This window comes from Notothenia rossii (genome assembly GCF_949606895.1).
Source record: "Notothenia rossii genome assembly, chromosome: 8".
Taxonomy (NCBI): domain Eukaryota; kingdom Metazoa; phylum Chordata; class Actinopteri; order Perciformes; family Nototheniidae; genus Notothenia; species Notothenia rossii.
Window position 1 is genome coordinate 68,427,907 of NC_136906.1, and position 14,434 is coordinate 68,442,340.

The window sequence follows — 14,434 nt, forward strand, 5'->3', positions numbered from 1 at the left end:
CAGTTCGTGAAGTTCTTCAGACTCATTATTTGATCTTCACATCACACCCGGTGTCTGCAGAGCTACCGTGTTGGCTGAAGAGAGTGGTGGTGTTCTGGAGGCTGGGCCAAAAAAAGGGTAAAGAGGGAGTGTAGCCAGAGCAAGGTGAGGCAGGGTAGCAAATTAGTTAGGTTACAAGAGTGAGGCAGCAACCAGGTCAGCATTTCTGTGTCTGCAAGTCTGGGGTTCCGTGTGCATTAGGGGTTTCGTATTACTGCAGTACAGCCTGGACGTCAATCTTTGAGCCCTCACCTTTTCCCCTTCACTGCTAGACTTGGCCTTTGCTCCATTGTCTGAGCTACAGAAGCACAGGCTTTTTTCTCTCAAAGTCTTTCTCTCCTGTCTTTTATCAGCGTAGCAGGTACTGAGGACGAACCTCTAAAGACATTCAGTCCCAGAGGAAGAGAGAAAAGGCAACGTGACAATACTGCAGCATGTTGAGCCAATAAGCCAAAGGACCCTGTATCAAGCGTGCCAGCTGTTTATGTCTGGGTGTGTGTATGTGTATTATTGATGCATGGGGAATGCATGAGCCTGGGCAAGCAAGAGAGAGGTGAACGAAAAGGCAAAAAGAGCTCACTGAGCATAAGGTTCTTGAAGAGTTGAAGGGCGCTGCATATTCTTTGCAGACATTACAGATTCCAAATTTTTTTTACTTTAATTTTTTTTATTATATCATAACTTAGTAGCCTACTTTTTTTAACATATGTAACATTAAGCTGTCTGTGGCTCTTTCCTGCTGTAACGATTTCCCACATTTCCCATGTGGGACTATTAGCCTAAATGTATTCTGATTCTGATTTACACATTTCCTTTTTAATGGAATAAAAAATCACTGGGTTGTGCATAATGCAGAAATAGTTCAACATTTTGAATAATATGCCTACTTGCTAAAAATAATTAGATGAGGGGATCAATACCACTCTCATATCAATATGAAGCAACAGCCAGGCAGAACGTGATTAGCCTAGCTTAGCATACAAATCAGTGGGGGGACGCTTATGGGATTAGTTTTGTATCATAAAGATAAAGCAACACTTTCTCAGAATAAAGCAAAACTATGAGTTTAAAAGAAAAAAAAACTGAGTCAAGCAAAATAAAATAAATTTAAAAAATTAAACTATAAGTTGCAAACAAATCATTTGCGTAATCATGTAAACTGTAAGTATTTTTTTTCTTTGTTTTAACATAGGTTTTGTTTGCAGTTCTTGTTTCTTCTTTCTCAATGATCAGACTTTTGCTCTCGCTTCAGCTTTCTCTTTTGCGCTCCCTCATTTTTTGTTTGAGATTCTGACACAAACCTCCCAGGTGGGCGGGACTTTCAGGGGTGCGTCCCCATTGGCTACTAAGTTTTTTAGTGACAGCCCAGTCCTCCAGCGATTGTGCAGGCAGCTGCGGTGCGGTGGCTGCCTGAGCGTGGATAGAACATCCCCAGAAGAACCAGCATTTCAATTATTATAATACTACAAGTGAAAATATATGTAAGTATTGATCATTTGTGTTGTTTGTGCTGTACTATACGGTCTGTTTCTTTATTGTGGTAAGTGAGAAGTAAAACTGTGCTATGAAAGTTAGCTTTTGCTACCTTTAGATCCATAACAATGCAAGCTAAGTAGCCTAACAGTTAGCTACATAGCTAGAAGTGAGTGAGCATTCAGACACCGGCGCACACACTCAAACTGACTCGTGTGCCTGACTCTACCAACAGGCTTTCATGATTCTGTTTAGATATGCAAGTATAAGCCATGATAGCTTATTTTATTAACACGCTAATTTGATATGCAAATCAATGGAGGCCGAGTTAACTTTGTAGGAAAACCTACCGTCCATGACTGTCCCCCTGAGCTGTGTTTTATTTGTTAACTTCATATTTTTCATTTCCTAAAACATTTATTTTCCTCTCATATTAACAGTGTGGATCATTGAGACAGCGTGGTGTCCAGAGTCTTATCCTGTTTTCCCACTTCCTTTGAGGGGACAGCACGGAGGGGGGGTATGAAGAAAGACCTGCACCAGCTTCATCCACGCTGGGCGTGTCATTTCATTTGACCAAATGTCTTTACATATACATTTAATAGATTTTATTATTATCCACCTTTTAGTTTTATGTCCTTTTATTTAAAACATTCTTTGAGACTTCCTCTTCTGGTTCAAATTTCAATAAATGTAATTTGTATAATCACTCTTTTGTCTTTATTCTACATGAAAATGTTAGAGATTCCATTCAAATATGTTGATTATTCATATCTTCCTCAGGCTAGGAATAGTATGTCGAATGTTTAATGCTAAATGTATATCATTTTCTCACAGGATATAGAATGAAACAACACCATTTGTATCCATTGTGTGTTAATGCTTCAGCTCTTCCGACCAACATAGTAAGATGTGAGCATGTTCCTAATTGTGTTGGTATGCAGCCTAGGTCTGGTCTGTTTAATAAAGCAAATCTGCCACTTTTATATTGTAGAATTTGTTAAATTAAAGCAGTCTTTAATTGTTTGTCCTAAACATAGGAATATATGCTTTTGAAATGTAACATGTCTTTGAAAAATAATAGTATACGGTTTATATTGTGTATCACCTTTAGTTTGAAAATACATGTGTTTTTTTAATCTATAAAATAAATAGACAAACAGTTTATCAATCCCAAATTGGGAAATTATTTAACAGCAGCAGTGTGTTCAGGTATTAAAATATTTAAAGTTGGAATAAAGTATGAACCACACATCACAAGTATAATGCACAGCAATCCATAAGAGAAGTCCGATATGTTCATGAAACTCCCCAGGAGACACCAAGGCCCCGTCTCAGGTCGGTTAAATGAAATCCTTGCTTCCCTCACTTGCGTCGTTTCCCTGTGTTTAGTCCCTCCCTCCAGGGAAGCATGGAGGGACGCAAAGAAACCACGAGAAGCAGGGAAATTAGTTTTAAGAGCAATGGGACGTCCTTTCATCCGGAGCGTCACGTGAAGGGACGTCCGTTTGTGATGACGCCGCACAGCTGTTCGTCTGACAGCAGCTCTGTCCCCGTTGTTTCACAAACACCCCCGCCACACATTTACTGACACAAACATTTGTATCATCTGTTGTAGACCCCAATAAATAAAATCAAATAAGAACTCATTCTCAAAAAAGATAAACGCCATTCTTAAAATGTATAAACGAACAATAGTTTAATTAATATTGATTAGAGTACACAATCGAAATAAAATAATTGAGAAGAAAAAGAGATATGTTATCTATCAAAACCCAGTTAGATTAACATTCATTGGATTGCACACTTTGTTTGGATATGTAGCACATTAACATTGTAATAGCACTTAATGACTGACTGAATGGAAATTACAGTAAATGAAAATATAAAACGGAAAAAGCGATCATGAAAATGTTTACAATAAATGAATAAAATGATTTTTGACCACTTTGTTGTTCAGATATATCACATATTTGTAACTAAATGATACATGAATTGAAACAAAACACAGTTTGAACTGAAGAGTGGCTGTGAGTTTCATTTATTTTCTTCACTCCGCTGGGGTACTGCTCTCATGTCAAGAACAAGAAGCATGAGATCAGTGCATGCACTGCATCGTCCAATCAGTGAGCGATACACAGTAAGGGGGCGGGGCGAGTATCTGAGGATTTCATCGGAGGATAGACTGGTGGTTCCTCGATTATCGCTCCTCCATTATCGCTCCTCAATCCTCGGTCCTCCGGCAGAAATAAGAGCCATGGGACGGTACTCAAGATGGCGCAGACAAATCAACTTCCGGTGAGACCGAGGACCGAGGAGCGAGGAAATTAAAATAGTCGACCTGAGACAGGGCCCAACACTAACGTGGCCGAGTGGACTCCGGAGTTTGCTGCATGAGTTGTACTGTATGATCTGTGGTGTAGTGGGCTGTCACTCAAAAACTGAGTAGCCAATGGGGACACACCCCTGAAAGTCCCGCCCACCTGGGATGTTTGTGTCAAAATCTCAAACAAAAAATGAGGGAGGGCAAACGAGAAAGCTGCAGTGAGAGCAAAAGTCTGATCATTGAGAAAGAAGAAACAAGAACTGCAAACAAAAACCTAAGTTAAAACAAAGAAAAAATACTTATAGTTTACATGATTACACAAATGATTTGTTTGCAACTTATAGTTTTATTTTTGAAATGTATTTTATTTTGCTTGACTTAGTTTTTTTCTTCTTTTAAACTCATAGTTTTGCTTTATTCTGAGAAAGTGTTGCTTTATCTTTATGATACAAAACTAATCCCATAGACGCTAGCCTGGCTCATGGTTAAAAAAAAACTATTAACACCTCCAACACTTACTTATTAAGATTTTAATATATTTTGTTACCCACACACTCAAACTATGATGTAAAAAGGTGAAGTTGTGTCTTAGAGCGTTCTTTAATTCCCATGGCCAGGCCAGTGAACTCCTGGAGTCTGTCTTCATGATGCAGCAACACACTAGGTCCTTTCGCTGACTGATCTACTGCATTGATGCAGTTCAGGCTTAATTGTCTAGTGGTAAACAACTTAATGATAACGTACAGGTAACTAAAAGTAGGAGACGTAATGAACTCGATGACAACTGTGACAGCCTGATACTGAACCACATGCTCAAAGCTCAATGAAAGAGATCATTGCATACAAAGTTGTTGCCATAGAGACGGAGAGAGAAACCATTAATACACAGTCAGTTCCTGCAAGTTGGAATGCCCTTGTTGTCATTCACAAAAGTAACAGCAAATAAATTGATTAAGGCATTCTTGAATTATTCCCTCACTAAATGGAAAGTAAATTAAAGAGCCACCGCAGTCTCCACATCGCTCGGGAAATGTACTTAATTTCATCATCCTTCAGTGTGGGTCCATTTAAGAATCAAATATTTTCTTATTACTCGTGAGAAGTCAAATGCACACACACACACACACAGGCTGATTGTCCCCTTGTTTTCAAGGTTACGCTAGTTCCCCGTTGCTCACAACACATTTGCATCAAACTACTGCCAACAGCTGCCAATTAACATACAGCCTCTCCGTTACTACAAACACGTCAGTGCCAATTACAGTGTAGGGGTCTCTCTCTCTCTCTCTCTCTCTCTCTCTCTCTCTCTCTCTCTCTCTCTCTCTCTCTCTCTCTCTCTCTCTCTCTCTCTCTCTCTCTCTCTCTCTCTCTCTCTCTCTCTCTCTCTCTCTCTCTCTCTCTCTCTCTCTCTCTCTCTCTCTCTCTCTCTCTCTCTCTCTCTCTCTCTCTCTCTCTCTCTCTCTCTCTCTCTCTCTCTCATGGTGCGACACACACACATCCAAAAACTATACCTGGCACAGAGGCGGTCGGGTTTAGGGGTAAGGAAAACAGCAAATCAGAGCTGATGTTTTAGATGGGGAGGACTGGGTGAGAGAACAGTACAGAGTCAAGAGGGAAGGCTTTCAGGATTAGCTCTGTCATGCAGGTACAAGCGTCGAAATAGTGATCTGCTGGATGAGGCCTTACAATGATAAGGTGTTATTTATTACATTGTGTTCAAAATATAAATGTATGTGCAGGTATTCCCACAAATAATCAAATACTGTACATTGTTCCTTGTGTCTACAGCATCTTTTTACAAGTCCAAATAGGATGTAATTCGTATGTTGTATAATCATAATTTAAGTTAAATAACATAGCAAGGGGGAAGCGGCTGACAATTTGTTAATTGAAATCCTATTATTGTAGAAAAGGATTTCAATGAACAAATTGTCAGCAGCACGGTACAAAAGTTTTATAACAGAGTGGATTACTGCAGGATGACTTTGCACATGCACACACATACAAGCAGGCACAACTAATACCTCTCAACCCTTTATCACACACACACACACACACACACACACACACACACACACACACACACACACACACACACACACACACACACACACACACACACACACACACACACACACACACACACACACACACACACACACACACACACACACACACACACACACACACACACACACACACACACACACACACACACACACACACACACACACACACACACACACACACACACACACACACAGCAGTATAATAATTTCCTTCATGCAGCAGCACGAAATTGAACTATTCATTATTGTCAAGCATGAAAACAGCATAGTGCAGTAATGGAAATCTATTAACGTCGACAGCCACTAGATGGCACCCTCTTCCCTTTCATTTCCAATTTAACTTCCCATCCCTCAGCTGGTCAGCTGACTGTGGGATGGAGACCGACCAGATACTTTTTCAAATACTAAGCTAAGATAAAGGGCACTTACTTCACTATATGACATTCAATCGACAAAGAAACACTTCATTGATCAACAGTTATGCGTTACATCACAAGGCTCTCCATCTGAAATATATTCACTTCAACCTTGGGGATTATGGAAATCAATGCTCACCTTCCTATGTTGCATTTTTCATATAAAACACTTTGCCTTGGAATGGACTCTTGTGGGCTTCTATCAGCAGGAACATATCAATTAACCAATCAATCAGTACCACTCAGCTAGCAGGAGGTTGTGGGCTTCTATCAGCAGGAACATATCAACTCAAACAATCAATACAGTGACCTTCAAGAAAACAAAAGATTTACAGAATACAATCAGGCACAGCGGGCAGCAAAAAGTCAAAGCAGTGAATTGCAAGTGAGATTGCTTGACATTCTCAGTGCTATAAAAAAAAAAATGCAGAAAGCCAAATGCATTTTTTGTCTTTATTTAGAATGTAAAGCATTGCTCATATGATAAAAAAATGGAGGAAAACTAGAACAAACACTTTTGTAGGTGAACAGTGTTAATACAAGTCCTAAATGAAAGATAACAGGTATCAATATGTGCTATGAGAATATGTTAAGCTGTCATACAGAATAAATGTTCTCAAAGTTCTTAGTTTGAAATTTCAAAAGAGTCTAAAGTCATAAGCATGAGTTAATTCTGAATCAGATGCTGGAACAATCTTTGAGTGAGGTATTATATCATCAGGTGCAGGATACGATGTTGTGATTGGATTCTTCAGTATTGTTGAGAAGTGTCTGTTGAGGAGAGCTGAGAGTGATGCCAATGACCATCATTTCTTTTTGCCAGCACTCTTGGCACGCTTGTTGGGCTGCTGGGGGGCAGCAGAGTCGGGGGATGTTTTTTCTAAAGCTGCCGGCTGGGCCTCCTCCAGAGCTTGTTTCGCTTCTTGTTCCATTTTAATGTTTGCCTTCTGACGGTTACTTAATGCCTCGCAAGCATCGAGGAAGATCTTACAGTGCTGCCACAAGAGAGGTAAAGAGAAAGACGTTACAGGGTGATGTGAGGGAGAGGAAGCTGATAACATATCTTCCTCACTCTCTCTTACATTGATATTCACAAATGATGATTTGTTTTACTGTCTGCACCGTCACTCAGTGCCCTCACTGTTCTTCACTGACCTGCATGTTGTCATATATCTCCGGGTGGTGTGTCCTCAGCTGCTTCCGGTTGAGCTGTTGCTGTTTCTGGTGCTCCAGCACATTGTCTCGGATCAACCGGTAAGTCTGGATCTTTTCTAAGCGCTCCCTCTGCTGGATCTCCTCCATTTGGGAGTCCATCAGAGCAGGAAAATCCGTTTGGCGTCTAAAGAATGTACACAAGGAGTTGATACAATGTGTATATGTATCCACTTTACTATGTTATATCACCAGCGTGTTATTATTTGATGGTTTATTTTTTGCTTTGTGAGTGCTTAAAGGACAAATATAATGTTGTTCCGAAAAATATGTTCTACTAAATTGTGATTTAACGAATAGATATTAAACAAATATCTCCAGCTCAAACTATACCAAACGTGGTAACACTTACAGTAACAATAAGTTACTATAATTAACATGAAATAATACATTAATAAGCATTGACACACAGTTAATGACCACTTAATTGATTTGCCAAAATAATCATTTCAAATGTGTTATTGTCAAATATTCAACTATGGTATTCCTGTATACCTTATTTAATCGTCATCATTTTTTTGTAACCCAAATGTCAATCTAATGAAGTTCTTTGATATGATCAGTAGAGGGCGCACCATACTGCTCTGAAGGACATGTTATTGCATTAAGCTTATTATGTGTGGTAGTTTTACTTCTTCATTAATTAATCATAGCATATCTATGAATGAGGACTGCTCCACATGGCTCTTAACATGTTCTCCCAATATTTGGAATGAATTATGTTGATAACAGATGATGGTCATGACAAAGTGATTTACAGTTAGAAATGTTTGTGACTTACAATTTCAAAGAGCATTAATTAATGCTTTTTAATGCTTTTTACTAGCCTTATGCATTCGTGAAGTGTAACTTAAGAAAATGTACAATAATAACATCTACAGTACATTAAAAGGAACAAACACATCTGAATACTATGGAGTCTGTCTACAGATCTCGACTAATCATTATTTCTCATATGATTACATAACTTGAATTTGTGTTTGTGGATAGAGGACAGTTATACAAGAAATGAGTGAAGCAGTCAACATGTGTTTGAGAAAGACAAATGGCTGGGAATCATCTGAGGCACACAGAGGGATGAATTCAAATAAAAGGTGCTAAATACGGCTCTCTACTTCCTATAGATGACCTTAATGAAGAGGGGAGGCCAGTGGAGGTGATGATGGAGTGCATTTCATTTAATGCCTGGTCCAACCTCTTTCACAGCGTGTCTTTGTCTTTAAATGGAATGCGTGTGTGTGTGTGTGTGTGTGTGTGTGTGTGCGCGTGTGTGTGTGTGCGTGTGTGTGTGTGTGTGTGTGCGTGTGTGTGTGTATGAGGGTGAATTAAAAATGTGCCCTGCGCTGCACCTTTGTGTGAAAGAGGTGTATTGCAGACTAATCAGACTCTGCTAATAGACTACTCCTCTGGATCTCTCTCGGCCCAGATTGCAGGCCACGCTGTCAGCAGCTGTTAGCAGCTGGACACAGAAACACACGTGCAGGCACACACATGCACACACCTGCACACCCACAGCAGGAGAGGGTGGAGAGGTGATGAGCGAGGGGGCACATCTCATTGGAGCAAGGAGCTCATTGGGGTCCTGAAATAGCTATCTAATTAACAGACCCAAATATCATCTCATTTATCATGGAGAGGAACGGACAGAGGGAGGAAGGGATGGAGGGAGGAGAGGTGGTGTGAGGGAGAGCAGCGGGAGACAGACGGGAACCGTAGAGGGAGCCTCTTCGCTTCAGAATACTGACAAAAGTCAAAGGTTGACATTTCAGCCATAGACGAACAGGAAACTCTCAACGTACGTGCTTAACAAACTGTATTGATTTGAGACTTTCTTAATAATTATATTTCCATTGTAGAGTGCTACAACAAACAATGTTGCTGCAATTAAAGCTTTGTGTGACCTTACTGATTTTGGAGCTGGTGTACTGCATGTAAACTAAACCATGAAGCAGGCGGATCCAAGAAAGAAAATCTCAGAATCAAAAAGCATCAAAGCAACACTCTGTTCACTTCATTTCTGTGACTACAAGTAGGATGTGTTGTATACAGTACTAAACTATTTATGGACCAATCATCCCATTATAACATTCACCTCAGCCATCAAGTAAATAAACAACTATATTCCTTGAGAAATCAGTTACAGTATATTCAATTAAGAAATGCAGTTTTTTTGTTTTAAATGTGTGACTTTGTGGTTTGACATATCATACAACTGGTGCAATTTCTAAGATTGTTTTTCACGAAGAACCCCTCCATTTAGCCTATCCTTAATATCTATAAATGCCACAGTAGAGAGTCTATAGATTGCCCTTTCAGGCCAGCCAGAGCGCACAGCCTTGTAACACTGATGTTCACTGCACCAATAGGAGCAAAGGTCACAGGAAATCCATAGCAATGTCCTGCAGACACTGCATGAACCAAGCTGGTATGGATGCTAAAGTTTGTATGTCCACGAACATAACATGCATACTGAAAATACACAGATATTAACACGCCCTCCCTCACTCCTCTACCAGGCCTCGCAGATAATGCACGCCTACAGACTAGTAAACAGAGTTAACTACACGAGGCAGCTGGAGTGCATACAAACAACACTGCAACAGAAAAACAATAAATAGCCTTTTGGAATAATGCAGTGAGATGATGAGTCCGTCTTAGTTGTTTATGTATTATTATCCATGGCTGACCTCTATGCACACTAAATGTGTTGGTACAGGCTGGAATACTAAATATTGAGGTGTCAAAACAAGCCGCGGGGATAATTCTGAAATGTATAGTTGTATGGCTATAACCATGTTAACACAACATGACACCTACAATCTGCTCTAATCAGCATTCTATCTTTTATATTTATGCTAGTGGAGAATATTATTAAGATTAATAATGATATTTCAAACAAATGGAAAATATTGTGTGTGGTGGGGGGGTACCTGATGAAAGGAGTGTAGTCCATGGACGGACAGGAGCATGAGGCGTTGGTCAGCTTTTTATTAGATGGATTCAGAGAGATGTCAGGACCAAATTCTGTTAAAAGAACCAAGAATTAGAAATGATCACATTATTAACTTACTGAATATGAAAAGTAGAGGAAACAGAAAGTGCCTAAATATATAAATATATGCACATTTGTGTGTATAAAATATGGTACCTGGCTCTCCGTTTTCTGTGTCATCTGTAGAAGTTTCATCACCTGCTTGGTGTTGGAGTTGGTTATAAAACTTGAGACGAGACTGTAATGCCTAAAATAAAACAAAACATTCCATGGGTGAAGTAGTGTTATAGTAATTTACACCATTTTCTAAATCACACCTTACATATTTCTCCAGCAGATAACATTAGAAACACACATATTGGACTGAATTAAACTGATGAGTAACTACATTGAATCACAACTGCTTGTTACCCTGGCACAGCGGCCTGCCTCAGCCATCTCCCAGGCTTTTTTAGTGGCTTTGATCCAGTCCCTCCTCTCTGTGTCCTTGGTCACCTTGATGCTCTCCGATTGGCCTGTATCACTGACCACACGCAGAGTCCAGTTGGCCTTAGTCAGATCAAGGCTCTGCACAAATATGTACACACACGGACAAAAGCATGACACACACGCTCCAGCACACAAACATCCTAGTTGAAGGTCACCGTACCACAGCACATCATGTCTCTTTCAATGAGCCACTCAGACAGTCTGGTACACAGCCGGCGACCATTACATGCACTGTTCAGCTGTTTTGTCTTCATTGTTAATAATAGATCGATTTTTGTTCATTTATGTAGAGATCATTATGTTCTCTACCTCCATCAATGTTGTGCTCCCGATGCCAAGAAAATATTCACAATGGAGATGTATCTGTCACCATTATGAAAATGTCAGTCTATAGGGTTTGACATGTAGCGCAGGAGAGAATAAAAGGCACTTGCTATGCAGCTCAGAGATTTATCAAGCCGCTGTGTTACAATCTCCTCAACCAAGACAATTCTACTGATTACACACCATGAGATTGTATTATTTGATAAGCATCTCCTATTCAGTGTAAAGACACGCAGGTCAGTCTAGCAGTTGTGGGATTGGATGCATGTCAAAGTTAGATGATAAGAAAATATGTAAATACTGAACTGCCTATTTAAATAGACATGTCCGGAGTGAGCTCATTATATGTGGATGGGAATATTTGGAGAGGAGTGAAGCGCGTACTCAACAGAAGTGCCTCTTCAAACCCTCTTATTAAAAAGGTTAATATTACTAGTGTTGCTAATCCTGACCAAGTTTTACAGTACCACTGCAGTTTGTCTAAACACAGGATACTTTGGGAAATACACTGTGGAAACAAATATGCAAGGATAACAAAAGCAGTGCAGGGCCTTCAGTTCGAGGGCATAACATCTACTCTATTTGAATTGGCAAGGACGTTGGTAAATGAATGGTTTTCATAGATAGCATTGTATTATAAATTCCACTTGCAATCCAAACAGCATATTTAATCCAATAAAAGCTAATGAGACGCAACAGTCATTTGGAAATGCAATTTGGCAGATATGATGAAGAGCTTTTCAGACTTCTCCTTAGCTACACAGTCCGTCAAAGGATTAAACTCCATCAACTCACCTCTGCGTTTAAATTAAATATATAATCATATTTAGTTACTTTTTATATTATTTGATATATATGTGTAACTGTACATATTAGTCAATCGCCGTTGACAGTGTTGTTCGTTGATTTATGTGCAGTGGTGAAGTATTACCGTTTCTTGTCTGGAGACAGATTTAGGGCTGGTCACTGGCTTCTCCTTCCCCTTCTCCTTCTCCTTCTCCTTCTCCTTCCCCTTCTCCTTCTCCTTCTCCTTCCCCTTCTCCTTCTCTTTCTCCTTCTCCTTCTCCTTGTCACCTTTTCCTTTGCGCTGGGCTTTGGGTGTTTCAGATGTGGTGGTGGATGACTGGTTCAGGTCCTCAGGCTGGTATTCTAAATTAAGCAAACAGAGAATAGGTAAATTCACTTTTCCTATAACTATCTACAACGTCAAGAGTGTGAATACTCAGGTGATCTACACTGCCCACATGGTGTTTATAACTTGATGACGTCAATGTATTGCGGTTTAATAAATACATATTCTGCAGTTAAAAGGGATTTTGTTAGGAATCACTTGTTTGAGCATTCTGAAACATTTGACAAGCATACAGTAGTCGTGTATACCTAATAGCATTCAAGAGTTTTCCTTTCATACCATTATTTATGCAGAATTAACGTTTTTCTGCTTACTATCTTTACAGGTTTATACCAATCTAATTCAAGTGTGAACGGCTGACAACACATAGCATTCGTGTACATTCATCTTCACACTGAACCTTAGCTATGCACATTCTTCTCAACAAAAAGCTCTCTGAAGTGGGAGTGAGCAAACAGGGCATGCGTTGTGCTGCCTCATGTATGCTAGATGGCACTGTTGCACTTTAAAGCTAAAGTGAACACAATCCCCAGTTTAGATGAGGCATTAGCTATGACTCTCACTCCGCTGAAATAGAGAGGCGTAATCATCCGTCATTTAGCTGACACCCTGCCACTCTGCCTCGACCGCTTTGGTGTATGCTTTTGAGTTACTAAGGGTCATGTAGAAATGCGATGTTCAGATTGGATCTTAATTTCTGTCTGTGTGTAATTTTCGGCTCACAATTTTAGGTGTACAATGATGTTTCAAAAGATACAGCACCGTTGTTTAGATACAGGCAAACGTTGTGGAGGATAAAATTAAATGTCAATGAGGTTGACAAGGGACTGAAAACCACTGCCACAGCTGCAAACACATCTACTGCTGACGGCTCTAACGGTATATACTAGGGTATAAAGCAGAGATGGAGTTAGAAGTAAATGTGCATATATTAAACATGCGCAGTAGAGTATTTTGACTGCAGCTTGATAAACAGCTTGTTAAAACGGTTTCAAAGCTTGGCGTGGCATGTAGTGCGTGTGTACCCATGTAGCATGTAGGGGAGCATGATCAAGGGCACAGCCTCACCACTGAGACAGAGTTAAACTGGGTGAAATTAATTCACTCTCCTGCTGAGATATTTCCCAGGGCACCAGGGGGCAAGAGCCAACTTCATTTGACTTCCCATTGACCCACTTCCACAAGCGTATTGGAGAACCACAGGAGGTTTGTATGGACATTGGACTACACGTACACACATGGACAAACCCATGTGAATGTTGGAAAAAACTAACATGCTCTACGAACAGAAGGCACATGTAAATGGAACACACGGAATATCTCAGTAACAAATCATTACTGTTCATCTTGCACATGACTATTGCTGTAATGAGTATCTAAATATCTGATATTTGGCTTATAAGTTTAGGAATGCCTTCAACACGCACATACAGTATGCATGCGCACAGACAGGCACACACTATCCTCAGATTTCCCAAAATGTAAACCGAATGGGTAAATACGGGATCTATCGCAGAAGCAACGGAGAGAAGAGAATGAAAATGTAACGACAGCATGCTGGCCTTTCTTTTCAGGCGATCGTGCAAATTGTCACCCATGCAGCACCTCTGTCGTATCAACATCCATCCATGTGGCAATTCATTCATCCCCTCAGAATTTTTAGGAAGCTTCTGCAGATTTCAAAGCCCTGATCCACTTTGTGCCGCATGATTAAAGGCAGAGAAGCAGAGTTGGTGGCAAAGGACAGGATTATTGCCTCAGCCAACGAGCAGTGGGCACGAGAAATCTCACTCTGATCTGCACAAGCAGCTGTATTCATTTGGCTTTCATTAGGCCTGTGATTAACAGGCCCCTGGCTAGCAGAAGCCAAAAACAAACAGCGTCTGCTTTGGCCCCTGACACTGCCTAATGAGTATCTACCACGTTTCACACTCAACACAAAAATAAGCTGTGCAAAAACAA

At 40.1% G+C, this 14,434-nt stretch overlaps 1 protein-coding gene and 1 long non-coding RNA gene across 3 annotated transcripts in view; one reads left to right on the forward strand and one right to left on the reverse strand.

Annotated features, from left to right (window-relative positions):
• The first annotated feature begins 1,413 nt into the window (after nt 1–1,413).
• Nucleotides 1,414–2,218, forward strand: LOC307017224. Its single transcript, XR_013802081.1, has 2 exons — nt 1,414–1,520; nt 1,953–2,218. It is a non-coding gene; the product is annotated as an uncharacterized lncRNA (long non-coding RNA).
• Nucleotides 2,219–6,046: 3,828 nt separating this feature from the next.
• adgb (androglobin) overlaps nt 6,047–14,434 on the reverse strand; it is a 46,119-nt gene continuing 37,731 nt past the window's right edge. The window contains exons 29-34 of one of the 2 annotated variants that reach the window (XM_079644104.1): nt 12,272–12,489; nt 10,939–11,094; nt 10,684–10,774; nt 10,466–10,559; nt 7,479–7,662; nt 6,047–7,318 (exon numbers count right to left, since the gene is read on the reverse strand). In XM_079644104.1, the coding sequence (XP_079500230.1) occupies nt 7,130–7,318; nt 7,479–7,662; nt 10,466–10,559; nt 10,684–10,774; nt 10,939–11,094; nt 12,272–12,489 (932 nt within the window). In that variant the 3' untranslated portion in view covers nt 6,047–7,129. The remainder of the gene's footprint in view (nt 7,319–7,478; nt 7,663–10,465; nt 10,560–10,683; nt 10,775–10,938; nt 11,095–12,271; nt 12,490–14,434) is intronic. The other variant, XM_079644105.1, reaches the window with a different exon arrangement.